This window comes from Salmo salar, chromosome 03 (genome assembly GCF_965601325.2).
Source record: "Salmo salar chromosome 03, fSalSal1, whole genome shotgun sequence".
In the NCBI taxonomy this organism is placed as follows: Eukaryota; Metazoa; Chordata; class Actinopteri; order Salmoniformes; family Salmonidae; genus Salmo; species Salmo salar.
This window is the reverse complement of record NC_138293.1, coordinates 46,105,167-46,124,895: the sequence shown is the minus strand read 5'-3', so window position 1 is coordinate 46,124,895 and position 19,729 is coordinate 46,105,167. Positions and strand designations below refer to the sequence as shown.

Genomic DNA, 19,729 nt, shown 5'->3' with positions numbered 1-19,729 from the left:
TTTTTTTACATGTAACAAGCTGCGGTTAGGAGCACTCCCTTTAAGAGTGTGCTCCTAATCTCAGCTCGTTACCTGTATAAAAGACACCTGGGAGCCAGAAATCTTTCTGATTGAGGGGGGTTCAAATACTTATTTCCCCCATTAAAATGCAAATCAATTTATAACATTTCTGACATGCGTTTTTCTGGATTTTTTTGTTGTTATTCTGTCTCTCACTGTTCAAATAAACCTACCATTAAAATTATAGACTGATCTTTTCTTTGTCAGTGGGCAAACGTACAAAATCAGCAGGGGATCAAATACTTTTTTCCCCCACTGTATGTGGTGCCAAACATGGTCAAGATGTATAGTGCCAGTTTCTTGAGAACAGGGACATCAGCTGCAGGCACCATCTTTCCCCAGAAAGTGACAGGGTCACAACCACCAGCCTGCTCCTTTAAAGAGACAATTTCTTGCAGCTCAATCAACTCCATTTGCAGTGACGCATCAGCTACCCATCAGAAAGACCGGTTTTGCTTCTTCTGACAACTTTGTCACATTTGTGACCAAGAAGGGCATCTGGGTGAGCAGCAGCAGTTCTCTTCCAACAATGAAGTCATCAAAGCGAGCCTTGAAGTTATCCATCAGCTTCTGGATGAAATCAACATGGTTGGGAACATCTTTGTCTCCCAGCGTTTGCACCAAAAGATTGGGGAAGTGGACAAGTTCTCCCTTAAAAAGCTCAAATTTATTCTGGAAAGCCCAGACCGCTGTTATCATATCACACTCTGTGTTGTCTCGTCCCTGCAGCTTAACATTCAGTTGATTAAGGTGTGGTGTAATGTCTGTCAAAATGTCTTCTACTCATCTTCCAAAAACTCAGAAACTGAGTGGCCTTGTCAATCTTTTGCTCTGATAAGAAAGCTTTGATTTCCACCTGAATGGCCCAAAGGCGTTCCAAAACCCTGCCTTTGCTGAGCCATCTGACATTGTTGTGCAGAAGTAAGTAATTGAAACTGGCATTGGCCTCTGAGACCACAGACTTCAGATCTATCCCCCTTTTGGTCAGCATCCCTTTGATGGCCTCATCTTTGGGCATACCGCCGTAGCCTTTTTTTCCAGGTTGCCTAAGTCCAAACTGTAAAATAATAATAAAAAATAACCCCAAAAAATGGGATGGAAAAACCCTTCCAGTGTCAACTTATACATCTAAAACAAGATAAAGTATGTAGAAAAGACAATGAACCTATATATTTCTTTTATTGAATCTTTGAGAAATAAAAATCATAAAAATAAAAGCTAGACAGTGAGGGAGAATTGAAAATATCAAAAACAATGAATTTAGAAGTATATACAGTGCATTCGGAAAGTATTCAGACCTCTTGACTTTTTCAACATTTTGTTACGCTACAGCCTTATTCTAAAATGGATGAAATAAAACATTTTCTCGTTAATCTACACGCAATACCCCCAAAATTACAAAAAGAAAACAGGTTTATAGAATTTTTTGCAAATGTATAAAAATAATAACGGGATGAAGGAAAAAAGGAAACCGCACACTGCTCTTGATAGTATCACTGATATTTAATAAGCTTACGCGTCGGCCTAACGGCCTTCGTCAGAGCTTTTGTGAATTTTCTGAAAACAGCACCTCTATGTAGACCTAGCCCCACCCACATCCGTTCCACGTATGGAAAGGAGTTGGAGGCAAAGGAAAAATAAATAAGTGCTACCAAACATAACAATATGCATTTCACAAATATTACAAAATTGTATAGATAAGACGCATTGAAAATAATAACGGAAATACCTTATTAGCGTAAGTATTCAGACCCTTTGCAATGAGACTCGAAATTGAGCTCAGGTGCATCCTGTTTCCATTGATCATCCTTGAGATGTTTGCACAACTTGATTGGAGTCCACCTGTGATAAAATCAATTGATTGGACATGATTTGGAAAGGTGCACACACCTGTCTATATAAGGTCCAACAGTTGAACGTGCAAGTCAGAGCAAAAACCTAGCCATGAGGTTGAAGGAATTGTCCGTAGAGCATCCGAGACAGGATTGTGTCGAGGTCCCCAAGAACACAGTGGCCTCATTCATTCTTAAATGGAAAAAGTGTGTAACCACCAAGACTCTTCCTAGAGCTGGCCGCATGGCCAAACTGAGCAATCGGGGGAGAAGAGTCTTGGTCAGGGAGGTGACCCTGACCAAGCTCCAGAGTTCCTCTGTGGAGAATGGAGAACCTTCCAGACAACCATCTCTGCAGCACTCCACCAATCAGGCCTTTATGCTAGAGTGGCCAGAAAGAAGCCACTCCTCAGTAAAAGGCACGACAGCCCGTTTGGAGATTGCCAATAGCCACCTAAAGGATTCTCAGACCATGAGAATTAAGAATCTCTGGTCTGATGAAACTCTTTGGCCTGAATGCCAAGCATCACATCTGGAGGAAACCTGGCACCATCCCTACGGTGAAGCATGGTGGTGGCAGCATCATGCTGTGGGGATGTTTTTCAGCGGCAGGGACTGGAAAACTAGTCAGGATCGAGGGAAAGATGAAATGAGCAAAGTACAGAGAGATCCATTTGGGGCGGCAGGGTAGCCTAGTGGTTAGAGCGTTGGACTAGTAACCGAAAGGTTGCAAGTTCAAATCCCTGTAGCTGACAAGGTACAAATCTGTCATTCTGCCCCTGAACAGGCAGTTAACCCACTGTTCCTAGGCCGTCATTGAAAATAAGAAATTGTTCTTAACTGACTTGCCTTGTTAAATAAAGGTAAAAAAAAAAAAAATCCATGATGAAAACCTGCTCCAGAGCACTCAGGACCTCAGAATGGGGCAAAGGTTCACCTTCAAACAGCACAACAACCCTAAGCACACAACCAAAATAACGCAGGAGTGGCTTCGGGACAAGTCTCTGAATGTACTTGAGTGGCCCAGCCAGAGCCCGGACTTGAACCCGATCAAACATCTCTGGAGAGATCTGAAAATAGCTGTGCAGCGACGCTCCCCATCCAACCTGACAGAGCTTGAGAAGATCTGCAGAGAAGAATGGGAGAAATTCCCCAAATAGAGGTGTGTCAAGCTTCTAGTGTCATACCCAAGAAGACTCAAGGCTGTAATCGCTACCAAAGGTTCTTCAACAAAGTACTGAGTAAAGGGTCTGAATCTTTATGTAAAAGCAAAAAAAAATAAAAAATTTAATCAAGTTACAAAGTGTGGAAAAAGTCAAGGAGTCAGAATACTTTCCGAAAGCACTATATTTTGTTATTATGTTTGAGTAAAAGAACACAGGATTATCCATAGCAAAATGCATAGAATTGGCGGAAATTAGCTTTAAAACAGCATGTTCTCTCAGCTCCATGGCAGAATATGTAGAACTGCATGAAACTTCCATTAAAACTGTAACGTTTTCTCTCACCTGCATGGCAAAATAGGTAGAATTGCAAGAAATTTGCTTTAAACTGCAAAGATTTCTCACAGCTCCATGGAGAAATTAGAGAAAATGTTCTCTAAACTTCAGCCTCGCTGACCACGACCCCTGCCAAGCCCACCACCTTAGCCCCTTTTTAATACAGAAAAAACCCTGGTCTAACAGTAGATAGGCCAACATCTGCACTAGCTATGCCTACATCGTTGTCTGGCCAAACAGAAGTTGTTCAGAAAACTTTTGTTGACCTATAAAATGAAAATGGTGTAAATACGGCCAAAACTACATCGTACCTCAGGGTAGGGCAAATGGCTCCCCTAATTAATAATAAATAAAAGGAACTAATTTGGGGTCTCAACTTACTGTTGAAAGGTATAACATTAGAATACACAAGGTGTAATTTTGAAATTTGGCTGTGCATCAGCAGTTACTGACAGTCACTCAATTAGCCCATGTCAGCTAACCTTTCTTTAGATTGCTAAATTAGTCTAGCCAGCTATCTAAACTAGTAATCATGGTCAAATGACCAACCGAGCATGCAGGGCACATTTTGTTAGTCACTCTCATTCAGATATCATATTAACATGGCATGTATCAGGGAAGCATGTGTAGAATTGCAGGAAATGTGTTATAAAATTACTAAATCTTCTCTCCGCACCATGGAAAAATGTGTAGAATTGCTGCAAATTTGCTTTAAAACTGCAGAATATTCTCTACACCCCATGGCAAAATGTGCATAATTGCAGGAAATTAACTCACTCCGCTGACAGGGGGGGGGCTAAAATATTTGGCCCGCAAGGTGGAGGGGGGCCCCCAAAATGTTTTTGCTTTGGGGCCGGCTCTGACTGCATGTGTGGGTATGGAGGTGGGTACACAGACCCACATGCCACTGCTGCCCCTCATGATGAGTTCAGATTTTTTTGTTGCCCCCACCCCATCAAAGTTACCCATCCCTGTCGTAGCGCATCAGATCAAAACATGTTGCACAGAGAGTCTCAATCTGTTTGCTGTTGCATGAGGCCTGAATTTAAAAACAACACCCCAGTGATCTATTCAATAACAAGACGAGCACTACCTCCAAAGTACAGACACGTGCGCACAGACAAACATACCTGACTTCCACCAGGTCATTGGGCTTGTAGCTGGGGTGCAGGAAAAACCAGACTTTCTTGACAAAGTGATCGATGCTGGGCTCTCTTCTGGAGCCTCTGACGTACACCATCCACTTATGGGTTGACTGGTCATTCTCCTCCCGCTTATCAGGAGGGATATACCTGGGAGACAGGAGGGAGATAATATATTTCAGCCATTTAGCAGCCGTTTTTAGGTAGGAATATGTGGCCCCAGGACCCTGGCATTACTAGTGCCACACTCTTACTAACTGAGCCACATACTGTAGGACCACCAAAGATATCAAGAAAAAGCAAGGAAGGTAGGGAGAAGGGGAAGAAGAAGGAAAGATAAGTTGGGGGACGGGGAGAAAGAGCGAGAGAAAGAGAGAAAAGTAGAGAATAAAAAACAATGAGAAAACACAGAGGTATGCAGGAAGGCCAGTTTTATTGCTTCTTTAATCAGAACAACAGTTTTCAGCTGTGCTAACATAATTGCAGAAGGGTTTTCTAATTAGCCTTTTAAAAATGATAAACTTGGATTAGCTAACACCACGTGCAATTGGAAAACAGGAGTGATGGTTCCTGATAATGGGCCTCTGTACGCCTATGTAGATATTCCATAAAAGAAATCTGCCGTTTCCAGCTACAATAGTCATTTACAACATTAACAATGTCTACACTGTATTTCTGATCAATTTGATGTTATTTTAATTGACAAGAAATGTGCTTTTCTTTAAAAAACAAGGACATTTCTAAGTGACCCCAAACTTCTAAACAGTAGCTAACATTTGAAATACATTTCATAGAGTAAAGTAAGATGCTAGTACATGATGAAGCTTTTACAGATATGGAGTCTAGCTACTTTGTTAAATCAAGGGACATAAGTAACAATTACTGTTTCATGTCACCGTTATGACACACGTCATAGCCTACTTGTTGTGTTCTAGTAGAGTGTCTCCCTCTAACCGCTAAACACAGGCTTGTGATCCAGGGAGAAAACATGTCAGTGATCAGGAGTTCTGTATAGTGTAGTTCTGACTGGGCTTGCATGACAGGCACCCAGTTACCCAACTGCTCACTGTGGTGGGAGGTCACAAAAACAAGGTGTGCTGACTGCCTACTGAGAAACTCAACTGCAGGGATGCAAACTGGTGAGGGCCCAAAAAGGTGACACTATTTTCCTGCATGGACACACGTGAAAAATCTGTAAACTGCACGAAAATGTGCCTATTTTCAGAGTGGGGTTGTGACAATACCAACATTTTACAAACAATGTGATACCAGGCCAAGCAAGTAGTATCGTGATACCACAGGGTTTGCCCCTGTCCCTCACACTTTTTACTTTACAATTTACTGCATTTTACTGTATAAAATGCTTATATCCAAAGGCCTACCTGTGATTGGGCAGGAGAAATATAAATGCATAATGAGCTGCATTTCATTGTGGCAGTAAGGAGAAAACACACTAGGCCTATATGAAACCATCGTTAGCCTACTCTTCAGACAACTCACACACACACACACATCCTCTTCCTCTCTCTCTCTCACACACACACACCACTCTCATTCCCTCTCCCACACAATGCTCCCAAATGTTAAGCACCAAACAGAATTTAAGGAACAACAGAAAAATATTGTAAAAAAATGTAGCTTATAATTACATTGACAAGGCATATGCATCCTACCTTTGAAGCATCTCCTTGAGTTGGCTATTTATCCCTTTTCAGTTTTTCTTGTGCCATTCAAATTTGTGCATAGCCAATTAGTACCATGTTGTTAGCTAGCTAGCCAGGTAACATGACTAAACAAGGTTGTTTGCTATCAAACCAAAAACGTGCGACCCTCAAGTAGTTTAAAACGGCCAGCGACAGGGTTTATAAAAGTATATAAAATGTGCGCCAATTCGCGGTAGAAAGGGGAGAAGGTAACTCCGGTGGTTTGGGTTAGAAACTTGCGGTTTTCAGTGATGTAAAGGTGCAATCATGGCTGTCACTGTGCTCCGTTTTTTCTCTACGGCAGTAGCATTCTGCCTAGTCCGACTGGCCTGCTTGTTCTTACAGGCTAAATTAAAAGATACGTATTCACCTCCCTCGCGCTGCGAGCCGCTCCAATAATAAAACAGATATAACAACAGAAAACGCATTGCTGTCTGTACACGGCGGCGTGCCATCACGGCTAAATAACATTTCAAAACTGATGGAGATGCGCAGAAAGAACGGACGGAGAGAAGCAGCTAAGTAGGCTAATGGCTGGTTAGGGGATGTGGGATGGCTGCTCACAGCTATTTCACGTGATATTGGATGAAACTCTCATTATGATATGAAATATCTGACATCACGCTCTACACTGGTATTTGTAGAACGCGTAGGGATGCATTCTGTGCTCAGTCATAAATGTCGATATCAGAATGATACACCATTATATTTAGGGATCACACTGGAGAAGATCTGTTCACGTCTCTCTCTGATTGGTCAATGGGCGATACAGTCTTGGGTCTGCGCACTTTTTTACGGATCTACACGATTCATGTGGTTGACCTACTTAGACATCCAAACGGCAAATATTGCCTAAAAGTTATGAGTTTGCATCCCTGCAACTGTATAACAAGGGCTTGCAACACACTGCTGTTGTTCATATCTTCCTGTATCTGTCACAAAGGACTAGAAACATTGTGAAATGATTTAGAAAGTTCACTGTGTCAAAAAAAAGAATGGGACCACTGCCTTGAAAAGCACTCAGATTCTACTGAGTAAAAAAACTGAAAAACTCATTGATAATGTCATTCACGTACTTGGAGACATTTCCCACCACGATGGTCTTCTTTATGTAGAGCCTGGAAGCCTCATCTCCTGTAGTGTGGTAGGTCACCCTCTGCTCCCCCCCGTCTGACGACAGGACACCTGACGACGGGATGCCAAACGTGTCCTACAACAAAGAAGACAGTCATAGTATTAATGTTAGAGGGTGTATCAGAAGCCTTTTACCGCTGCAGTAATAATCATGAGGGTCATCGTATGGTTGCCTTCCCAAGGGTGCGTCTCAATAATCTACAGTGCCTCCCTCTCTTCAGCTCCTTTGCCTCATCTGCATAGGTCTGAAAATACAGAATGGGTGAAAGCAATTTGCTTATACCTGACCAGGTTTTTCAGATCAGTACAGATGAAGGAAAGGAGACGGGGAGAGGAAGCCACTTAAGACTCTAGAGTCCACTCACCTTCCCTGTGTTGCGGCCCGGCCTGCGCTCCTGCCTGCCCCTGTCCTCTCTCCAGGCCCCCTCCCCGTCCCTATCCGGCCCCTCACCCTGCTGGGACAGGGATTCAGACTCCGAGGGCCCCAGGGAGTGGGCGTCCGAGCCCTGGTTGAGAGGGGAGGAGGAGCGGGAGGGTGACTCCAGGAAACGCTTGATGGCCGGGTGGTTCAGCACCGCCGGGTCGCTCTTGGATGCCTGCTGGTAAACGTAGGAAAGGAGAGTGGATTAAGTTGTAGGATTTATAGTTGTTGAATACAAAGTGGGTACAAATAAGAAATTAGACTTAAAACAACCTTACCTCTTGGAGCTTGGGTACACCAGCGTTGGCATAATAATTGGCCACGATACAGGCTCTGAGCTTGTCCATCATTCGCCTGGCCTCATTCAGACGCTGTAACAGAGAAAAGAACAGCAACACTGAAACGTTCTCCTGCAGTATAAACGTGTAATTAACCTTTCTCCTACAGTTTAAGCATGTAAGTAGCCAAGCGGCTAAGGGGTTGGACCTGTAGCCGAAAGGTGGCCGGTTTGATTCCCAGGTCGGGCCTTGGAAAAAGGGTGGAATTGATCTGGCAAATGGATGGCTGCTGGGTTCACATCCTCAAGACATTCCCCTATCGTTGGGCCCTTGAGCAAGGCCCTTAACCGCACAACATGCACTCCATCTAGGGGTGCTGGACTGCAGCTTGACCATGCGCTCGTCTCAACTGTATGTGTGATGTGTGCTGTCTGAGGGTGTTAAGAACGGAGATTACACATTTCCATTGTTCTCTGTAACATATGGACAATAAAGTAGTATTGTATTAGAGCTGGGAGATATGGACAAAAATTCATATTGCAATAAATGTAACTATTTTGCTCGATACCAATAAATACAACATACCATTTTTTTTCCAGTGCCAAGTAAGACAACTGAGATGGTAGCCTATGACTCAAAAGGTAAGCTATTCCATCTAACATATCCAGGAAAAACAAGATTGATATTTTGATGTGCAACCTGTCTAAATAGGATCCAAAATTATCCAATTTATTTCTGGCTCTGCGGAGATGAATTTACCGACATCTTTGTGCATATTGGCCTAGGCTATACCTATTATTCACCACCTGAGGAAGTGGGAACTCTTTAGATAGGTTGATTACTCTAAATATGATGTTGTTGCTAGATAGCCATGTAGGCTAATTGATTCATCTATAAATAAATACAATGTCTGACAAAAACTTTCAAGCACTAGGCCTAGGCTAATTGATGTAGGCCTATTACTGACAAATGGCGTGCTCTGCTCAGCTACGCGGGCATATCAAAACCATGCTACATAGCCTACTCAGGTAGTAAAGTGGTACCATGTAGGGTTGGCCGATATTACAATAACACTGTAATGTGACTGACGATGGTTTAGCCTAAATTTTGAACTTACAGCATTGCAGGCGGTACCGATGAACCGAGTCTGGAACCAACGGGACCCTGAAAAGCTTGTACCCCAAGCCATAAGACTACTAAATAGCTAACCAAATAGCTACCTGGACTATCTGCATTGACCCTTTATGCACTAACTATTTTGACTCATCACATACGCTGCTGCTACTGTTTATTATCTATCCTGTTGCCTAGTCACTTTACCCCTACCTATATGTACATATCTACCTCAATTACCTTGGAGCCTTTACACATCAACTCGGTACTGGTGCCCCGTCCACAATAATACTCATTGTGTATTATTTTCTATATTTCTCTCTGCATTGTTGAGAATGGCCCGTAAGTAAGCATTCCACTGTTTGTAAACAACAGATAGACTAAGAAGAATTTGATTTGAACTTGACTGAGTCTCGCAGTGCACAGCAGGGCCGCATACAAGTGACATTGTGAGTAATTTGCCAATTCCTATTTGCTGTAGCCTATTTCAATAAATGTGCTATATAGATTTGCAAAAAAATTATTAAAAAACAGTTTTCTCTGTCATTATGGGGTATTGTGTGTAGACTGATAAGGAAAATGATTTATTTAATCCATTTTAGAATAAGGCTGTAACGTAACAAAATGTGGAAAAAGTGAAGGGGTCTGAATACTTTCCGAATGCACCGTATACTCTTAATCCCCCCCCCAGAAAATACACTCCTCTCTTCACCATACTGAGCAGCACCCTAACCAAACCCTTACCCTACCTCTTACCCTAAACCGGGTTTGAATCCTAACCCCAATCTCGACCCCATACCGGGTTCGTATCCAAATCCCAACCCTCCCCATACACTAATACATCACACTCTTTCCCTTCTTTGAGCCCACCCCTCTCTTTATTCATGTATTGTTTAGTCATGTTTAGTTTTGACTCCTATTTTGTTTTTTCTTTTATGGGTCCTTGAAAAGCACTATATAAGTCCAATGTATTATCATTACTATAATTATTATTATATATCACTATGTTTTATGGGTACATAATCACAAGGTTGACATCGCCAAACCTTAGTACTATGAACTCAATATTAAGAGGTGAGAAATACAGTTGAAGTCAGAAGTTTACATACACTCATTAAAACTCGTTTTTCAACCACTCCACAAATGTATTGTTCACAAACTATAGTTTTGGCAAGTCGGTTACGACATCTACTTTGTGCATGACACGAGTAATTTTTCCAACAATTGTTTACAGACAGATTATTTCAGATTATAATTCACTGTATCACAATTCCAGTGGGTCAGAAGTTTACATACACTAAGTTGACTGTGCCTTCAAACAGCTTGGACAATTCCAGAAAATGATATCATGGCTTTAGAAGCTTCTGATAGGCTAATTGACATCATTTGGGTCAACTGGAAGTGTACCTGTGGATGTATTTCAAGGACTACCTTCAAACTCAGTGCCTCTTTGCTTGACATCATGGGAAAATCAAAAGAAATCACCCAAGACCTCAGAAAAAAGTCTGGTTCATCCTTGGGAGCAATTTCCAAATGCCTGAAGGTGCCATCTGTACAAACAATAGTACGCAAGTATAAACACCATGGGATCACGCAGCCGTCATACCGCTCAGGAAGGAGACGAGATCTGTCTCCTAGAAATGAACGTACTTTGGTGCGAAACGTGCAAACCAATCCCAGAACAGCAGCAAAAGACCTTGTGAAGATGCTGGAGGAAAAAGGTACAAAAGTATCAATATTCACAGTAAAACGAGTCCTATATCGACATAACCTGAAAGGCCGCTCATCAAGGAAGAAGCCACTGCTCCAAAACCGCCATAAAAAAGCCAGACTAAGGTTCGCAACTGCACATGGGGACAAAGATCGTACTTTTTTGGAGAAATGTCCTCTGGTCTGATGAAACAAAAATAGAACTGTTTGGCCATAATGACCATCGTTATATTTGGAGGGAAAATGCTTGCAAGCTGACGAACACCATCCCAACCGTGAAGCACGGGGGTGGCAGCATCATGTTGTGGGGGTGCTTTGCTGCAGGAGGGACTGGTGCACTTCACAAAATAGATGGCATCATGAGTTAGGAAAATTATGTAGATATATTGAAGCAACATCTCAAGACATCAGTCAGGAAGTTAAAGCTTGGTCGCAAATGGGTCTTCCAAATGGACAATGACCCAAAGCATACTTCCAAAATGGCTTAAGGACAAATTCAAGGCATTGGAGTGGCCATCAGAAAGCCCTGACCTCAATCCTATAGAAAATTTGTGGGCAGAACTGAAAAAGCATGTGCGAGCAAGGAGGCCTATGAACCTGACTCAGTTACACCAGCTCTGTCAGGAGGAATGGGCCAAGATTCACCCAACTTATTGTGGGAAGCTTGTGGAAGGCTACCCGAAACATTTGACCCCAAGTTAAACAATTTAAAGGCAATGCTACCAACTACTAATTGAGTGCATGTAAACTTCTGACCCACTGGGAATGTGATGAAAGAAATAAAAGCTGAAATAAATCATTCTCTCTACTATTATTCTGACATTTCACATTCTTAAAATAAAGTGGTGATCCTAACAGACCTAAGACAGGGAACTTTAACTAGGATTAAATGTCAGGAATTTTGAAAAACTGAGTTTAAATGTAAACTTCCAACTTCAACTGTACATGATATACTCACAGAAAGCTGTGCCTCTACTCTCTGTAACTAGAACAGTAGTTGCCTTGAAAAATGTATTTTTCCCAATGCATCTCTCCCTCCTCCTCTGTGCGTACAGTGGGGAGAGGAAGAGAGAGTGGCTCGCTCACACAGCAGCCAAAACAGGGACAGGCAGATAATTTCATTGCAGGAGTCAACATAATGCATAGGCTATTAATGTTGACCAAATGATGGTTGTGGAACAATCTACAGGAACGTTGGGTAGCAAAATCACCGAAAATTACTGAAGTAAGCGAAATGCTTCGATAAGTGGAAGGTGATGTCGGTGTCAGTAATTGTTGGTTTATCATCCCAGCTCTATATTGTATATTGTAATTACACACAATTAAAGGTAATAAACATGAAAACAGAGTGTTTGTCTTTGCATGCATTTAAGGTGTTCGTACTTTTGAATCCTCATGGTTCTGATATGATTCATGTATGGTGACATGATACTCATTCAGCAGATGAGGTTAACAGTTACCTGTCCGATCACTTCGATCTCATGTTCTTTGTTCTTCATCTCCAAAGAGAACTGGTCTTTGATAATAGCCTCAATCTTCTGCACCGTAGCTTCCCTCGCTGGCAAGTTTGAAAAAAGTATGAAAAAGCAGACAGTGTGAGCTATGTCACATGTTAGCATCATCCTAAAGATACTGTGAACCAGTAATTGTCCATACAGCCTAAGTGCACAAGTACAGGAAGGCTTTAATAGTACAATAGCATGTGTTGTGGAACTTCCAGTCTTACCATTTTGTTCCACTACTTTGTGTCGCTTGTTCTCCTGAACCTGTGAGATGTCTTCATAGTCTGGGTCCTTGTCTTCAATCTTCCTCTTGATGCCTGACATGATTGACTGAGAGACAAAGACAACGGCAATGTGTAACTTCAACCTCTGTGCTCTGGAAACCATGTCCCTGTTGCTTGCTCTATGATATATGCTAGATATATTTATCAATAACTAAAATGGAGAAGATGCTGGCAGTAAGCTTTTTATCTTGTAGCAGCAACAATTGCTGAGTTCTCAATATTATTCCAGGTAATCAAATAACAACCTAGCTTGTTAGAAGTTTATTACATTTCCCTACATGGTATTTGTGCAGTTCACAAACAATAATGTATGAAATCACTGCACCTGCTAGCCTAGCATGTTAGCTAGCATAATATGTCAAAAGGGGAATAAGTGCTAACAGAAAATAAAAAGCATTGCCCGTTTCCAACAACAAACCCCACAAAACATGGCATTCTATTGAATGTTTATATATATTTTTAACTTAGCTAAATTATATGTACAGTGGCTAGCTAGATGTTCTAATTTAGCATATATATAGCTAGTTAGCTAGCTAGCTAGCCAGCCATCTAACTGGAGATCTATGCAAAAATGTAGCATTAAGCATAGCTATGAAGGTGCTAAATGCTACCTAGCATAACATGGAGCAAGTCGGATCACTCTGCTACTCGACCCTGATGTCTAGCAAGGCCTTTGAACTACATTAACGACGTTATTAGCGAGCAGCTAGCTAGCATTGTTTCGTGGTACACCAGTGATTTGTGAAAACACTTTGCTACCAAACTTGACAATGCAGTCATCTATGGTACATTTACCCATTACGATAACATTATATTGGAATAGTTTTCCCACTCTCACAACATACCCCAATGTTCGACAATTAACCCTACCTCACGCTCGTGGTGCAGGAACTGGGAGGCGTGCTGGAGAAAGTTGCTAGCAGGCTAACTAGCTAGCTGAACGTGTGTTGTAATTGTGTTTGCAAGCAAGCCGATACGCCCGCTTCTGTAGTTTAATAATTACTTTTCTGCGGACGTTTCTATATAAAGTGAGTTTTCATTCAAAGCTAGCTATCTATGTTTGTTAATGTTTTGCTGGGTTTGCAGAATCTCGAGCTAGCCCCATGGCATTCGCCTGCAAACAGATGGGCCTTGCGACTCCTGCGATGAACCAGAGGGGGGCACTAGAAAACAGAATCATAATCCAGACTGCACAGAGTACAGACTGCACAGCCTTACACTGTACAGTATCCGTATAATAATTTAAGCTTCAAACTGAAGAAATAGGGAAATAATGTAACCAATGTCATAAAACACATCACACATAATCAAGAAGTTATTGAAACATCTTTACTTTTCTTGCTGGCCCTTTGCTCTCCCTCAAAAGGCGCAGTCAGCTTTACCCACTTCAAATAGTTTGTAAACCCACTATACAGTGGCCAAGGGTTTCTAATGCCAAGACCATAGCCTACTTGATTTATTTCTTTATCAAATAGAAAACAATCTGGCTTGTGCCACATCTGTTTGGTACAGTAACCCTAACAATATTGTATAAATATGCCCTGAAATGACATCATCACATATAAATCCATAGGTTCATAACATGTGGGTGAGATGAGATGTGAGAAGAATCACAGACTGGATTTATTAGATCACACAGTCAGGTTAATTGTAAAGATGTCATAGATACAAATTGATTTTGATAAACCTTTGAGACACTGTTTTTATTCTCCAGTATGAAATCCATGTGGGTTTATTGCTATATAACCTGACAAAAATGTCTGAGGTTTTGATGTAATGACTCTACATTAGAATAAAAAGAAAGGGAATTGAATCATGGGCAATAGTGGTATGCTTACCTTTAATAATAATAATCTGTAATCCCAACATGTTTCAAACTGCCACCATTGTCCTTGTTCCCAATAACTCCAAGGTAACCTGCCTAAATGACTATCTGTGATCTGTAATTATGAAGTGCTTCGAAAGGCTCGTCATGACATACATCAATACCATCTTCCTAGACACCCTGGACCCACTCCAATTCGCATACCGCCCCAACAGATCCACAGATGACACAATCTCAAATGCACTTCACACTGCCCTCTCCCACCTGGACAAGAGAGGAAATAACTATGTGAGAATTCTGTTCATAAACTACAGCTCAGCGTTCAACACCATAGTCCCCTCCAAGCTCATCACCAAGCTGGGGAACCTGGGACTGGACACCTCCCTCTGTAACTGGATCCTAGACTTCCTGACAGAACGGCAGTGAGGGTGAGTGTAGGCAACAACACTGATGACACGAAGGTGGTAGGCCTGATCACCGACGGTGATGAGAGCCTACAGGGAGGAGGTCAGAACCTTTGCTGTGTGCCATGGTAACAACCTCCCCTCTCCGTCAGTAAGACCAAGGAGCTAATCGTGGACTACAGAAGAAAGAGGGGAGAGCACGCCCCTATCCACATCGCTGGGGCTGTAGTTGAGTGGGTCAGGGGATTCAAGTTCCTTGGCGTCCACATCACTAAGGACTTAACATGATCTACACAAACCCGCACAGTCATGAAGAGGGCACGACAGCGCCTCTTCCCCCTCATGAGGCTGAAAAGATATGGCATGGGCCCTCAGATCCTCAAAATGTTCTACAGCTGCACCATTGAGAGCATATTGACAGGCTGCATCACTGCTTAGTATGGCTAATGCACCACCCTCGACCACAAAGCGCTATAAACGGTGGTGCAGACAGCCCAGTACATCACTGGGGCCAAGCTCCCTGCCATCCAGTTCCTCTATATCAGGCGGTGACAGAGGAAGGCGCAAGAAATTTCCAAAGACTCCAGCCTCCCAAGCCATAGATTGTCCACTGTGCTATTGTCCGGAATACAGTACCGAAGCATCGACTCTCCAGCCAACAGGCTCCGAGACATAAGACTGCTAAATAGCCATAGGACTGCTAAATAGTAAATTAATGGTTACCCGGACTATCTACACTGACCCTATCTTGCACTGACTATATGCAAACACACACTCACATTACACTGACACTTCATACACTGACACTTCATACAACACAAACACACATGCACACACACACACATACCAACTCAACACAAACACATACACACAAACAAACTATTTTACACTCATCATATGCTGTTGCTACTCTGTTCTTTATTTTACTCTAATTATTATCTATCCCGATGCCTAGTCCCTTTACACTGCCTTCATGTACTGTATATATTTAACACTAATACCTTACACCCCAGCACATTGACCTGGTACTGGTTCTCTATACCACTGCTCATGTTCTATCCTTCCATTCCCCCCTTGAAATATAAGAGAAACCATCACCTCGCTCTGCTGCAAACATATAAACACCTTTCGCCTCCAAATTCAAAACTTGGACTCAAAACTGACCAAGGATCAGATTACCCTTAACCTATCCTAGGGGGTTATTGCAGTGAGGGTTAGGGTGGATCAGAGCCAGGTGGCTCTGGGATGGATGGGACTCAAAACTGACCTAGGATCAGACAACTTCCTAAACTCCTTCATCACACCCCCTGTTGTAGCCAACCTCCAGACTGCCAGCACAACAGATGGTTCCCCATGAGAGTAAACATCCATTAAGTGAAACATCATCTTGGTTTAGCAACATATGCGTTCACATGTGTAGCCTATGTGAAATTGCCAAGAACAAACCAGAAACCCATGAATAAAGTATGAAGCCATAATAAATGTTTTCCAAAGTAGTGGAATTATTCTCCATAATATTGGTGTTTTTAGCATCCTTGTTGTTGTTTAGTTGTTTTCAGATGTACAGTGCATTTGGAAAGTATTTAGACCCCTTCGCCTTTTCCAAATTTCTTTACATTACAGCCTTATTCTAAAATGGATAAAAATGTTAGTTTTTTTCTCTCATCTACAAGCAATGCCCCATAATGAAAAAACAAAAACAGTTATAAAAAATAAAACACTGAAATATCACATTTACATAAATATTCAGACTCAGTACTTTGTTGAAGCACCTTTGTCAGCGATTACAGCCTTGAGTCTTCTTGGGTATGATGCTACAGGCTTGGCACACCTGTATTTGGGGAGTTTCTCCATTCTTCTCTGCAGATCCTCTCAAGCTCTGTCAGGTTGGATGGGGATCGTCGTTGCACAGCTATTTTCAGGTCTCTCCAGAGATGTTCGATCAGGTTCAAGTCCGAGCTCTGGCTGGGCCAGTCAAGTACATTCAGAGACTTGTCCCGAAGCCAGTCCTGGCTGTGTGCTTAGGTTCGTTGTCCTGTTGGAAGGTGAACCTTTGCCCCAGTCTGAGGTCCTGAGCATTCTGGAGTAGGTTTTCATCATGGATCTCTCTATACTTTGCTAATTTAATCTTTCCCTCGATTCTGACTAGTCTCCCAGTCCCTGACGCTGAAAAACATCCGCACAGCATGATGCTGCCACCCCCATGCTTCACCGTAAGGATGGTGCCAGGTTTCCTCCAGACATGATGCTTGGCATTCAGGCCAGAGAGTTCAATCTTGGTTTCATCAGACCAGAGATTCTTGTTTTTCATGGTTTGAGAGTCCTTTAGGTGTCTTTTGGCAAACTCAAAGTGGGCTGTCATGTGCCTTTTACTGACGAGTGGCTTCCATTTGGCCACTCTAGCATAAAGGCCTGATTGGTGGAGTGCTGCAGAGATGGTTATCCTTCTGGAAGGTTCTCCTATCTTCACAGAGGAACTCTGGAGCTCTGTCAGAGTGACCATCAGGTTCTTGGCCACTACCCTGACCAAGGCCCTCCCCAGATCTGTGCATCAACAGAATCCTGTCTCGGAGCTCTACAGACAATTCCTTTGACCTCATGGCTTGGTTTTTGCTCTGACATGCACTGTCAACTTATAGAGACAGGTGTGTGCCTTTCCAAATCATGTCCAATCAATTGAATTTGGAGGTGAAAGAAACACACACCTGTTTAGGTGAGGTGCTGGCTAGCGGAGTAGAACACTTGAAAAAGAAAAGGAGAGACGCACACTCTAGGAGTTCAGACACAATAATTTAATAATCTATAACCAACGTTTCCTACAGACACGATGTCTATACTCTGATGAAGACAGCTTGTCTGTCGAAACGTTGGTTTTAAGTTATTCAATTATTGCATCTGAGCTCCTAGAGTGTGATGCTCTCTTTTTATTTTTCAATCAACTGACTTTACCACAGGTGGTCTCCAGTCAAGTTGTAAAGATGATCAATGGAAACAGGATGCAGCTGAGCTCAATTTCGAATATCATAGGAAAAGGTCTGAATACTTACATAAATAACATATTTCTGTTTTTATTGTAATACATTTGCAAAGATTTCTAAAAACCTGTTTTAGCTCTGTCATTATGGGGTAATGTGTGTAGATTGATGAGGAAAAACAATTATTTATTCAATTTTAGAATAAGGCCGTTGTCACATCCTCATCTGTTTCACCTGTCTTTGTGATTTCCTCCACCCCCCTCCAGGTGTCGCCCATCTTCCCCATTATCCCCTGTGTATTTATACCTGTGTTCTCTGTTTGTCTGTTGCCAGTTCATTTTGTTTCGTCAAGCCTACCATCGTTTTTCCCTCTGTTCCCATCTCTGGATTGTTCCTGTTTTCACGGTTTTGACATTTTCTGCCTTTATCCGGGGTTTCTGCCTTTACCCTGGCTTCCCCCCTGTCTGCACTCACCTCTACCAAGGTTACGTTCACGTGGTGCTCTGCCACTGACTGGGCGTTCCGGGACCTCAAACACCACTGCTCCTATCTTAGTTCATCCTGACCCTTCCCGTCAGTTAGTGGTGGAGGCCGATGCTTCGGATGTCAGAGTGGGGGCTGTCCTGTCCCAACGTTCTGCCCTGGACCTTAAGCTGCATCCCTGCGCCTTCTCCCACCGCCTCAATGCCACGGAGAGGAACTACGATGTGGGGAATCGAGAGCTTCACGCGTTGAAGATGGCGTTGGAGGAATGAAGGCACTGGCTGGAAGGTGCGGACCATCCATTCATTGTGTGGACTGACCACAAAAACCTGGAGTATCTCCGCACCGCCAAGTGCCTCAACTCGAGGCAAGCGAGATAGGCCTTGTTGTTTACCCAGGTCAACTTTTCCCTCTCTTAAGGGCCTGGGTCCAAGAACGTCAAGCCGTTTGCCCTGTCTCACCGCTATAGCCCCACGGTTACCACCCCGGAGCTCGAGACCTCCCATCCCACCTCGTGCCTGGTGACGGCACTCTGCTGGGGTATAGGGAAACAGGTCCGGGAAGCGCAGCGGTCCCAACCGAACCCTGGGGGGGCCCAGATAACCGGATGTTTGTGCCTGACACTGTCCACTCCACGGTCCTGGAGTGGGCCCATTCCTCTAGGCTTGCCTGCCACCCTGCTCCCGTCGGACCCTGGCCTTCGTGCAACAACGCTTTTGGTGGCCTACTATGGTTCCGGATGTCGCCGCGTTCGTCGCCTGCCTGCACGGTCTGTGCTCAGAACAAGACTCCTCGGCAAGCTCTGGCTGGTCTTCTACAACCACTGCCTGTCCCTCACAGTCCCTGGTCCCACATATCCCTGGATTTTGTCATGGGTCTCCCCCCGTCTGAGGGCAACACTTCCATCCTGACTGTGGTCGACGTGTTTTCCAAAGCCGCCCACTTCATTTCTCTCCCCAAACTACCCACGGCCAAGGAGACAGCCCAGCTCATGGTGCAGCACGTCTTCCGGATCCATGGACTGCCCGTGGACATGGTCTCCGACCGGGGTCCTCAGTTCTCATCTCAGTTCTGGAAGACGTTCTGCACCCTCATTGGGTCATCGGGCAGCCTCTCCTCTGGGTTCCACCCCCAGGCCAATTGGCTGTCGGAGCGAGCCAACCAAGACCTCGAGACTACTCTGCGCTGCCTGGTCTCTTCCAACCCCAGCAACTGGAGCCAGCAGCTTGTGTCGGTGGAATACGTCCGCAACACCCTTCCCTGCTCTGCCATGGGCCTTTCACCATTTGAGTGTTTCCTGGGGTATCAGCCCCCCTCTTCCCTGAGCACGAAGAAGAGGTCGGCATACCTTCTGCCCAATTGGC

At 43.4% G+C, this 19,729-nt stretch overlaps 1 protein-coding gene across 1 annotated transcript in view; it reads right to left on the bottom strand.

The window, feature by feature from the left end:
• yeats2 (YEATS domain containing 2) overlaps nt 1-13,828 on the bottom strand; it is a 64,956-nt gene extending 51,128 nt beyond the window's left edge. The window contains exons 1-7 of the mRNA XM_014192065.3: nt 13,549-13,828; nt 12,619-12,724; nt 12,353-12,450; nt 8,070-8,162; nt 7,736-7,969; nt 7,313-7,446; nt 4,522-4,683 (exon numbers count right to left, since the gene is read on the bottom strand). Coding sequence (XP_014047540.3) covers nt 4,522-4,683; nt 7,313-7,446; nt 7,736-7,969; nt 8,070-8,162; nt 12,353-12,450; nt 12,619-12,718 — 821 coding nt within the window. The 5' untranslated portion in view covers nt 12,719-12,724; nt 13,549-13,828. The remainder of the gene's footprint in view (nt 1-4,521; nt 4,684-7,312; nt 7,447-7,735; nt 7,970-8,069; nt 8,163-12,352; nt 12,451-12,618; nt 12,725-13,548) is intronic.
• Between the last annotated feature and the right edge of the window lie 5,901 nt (nt 13,829-19,729).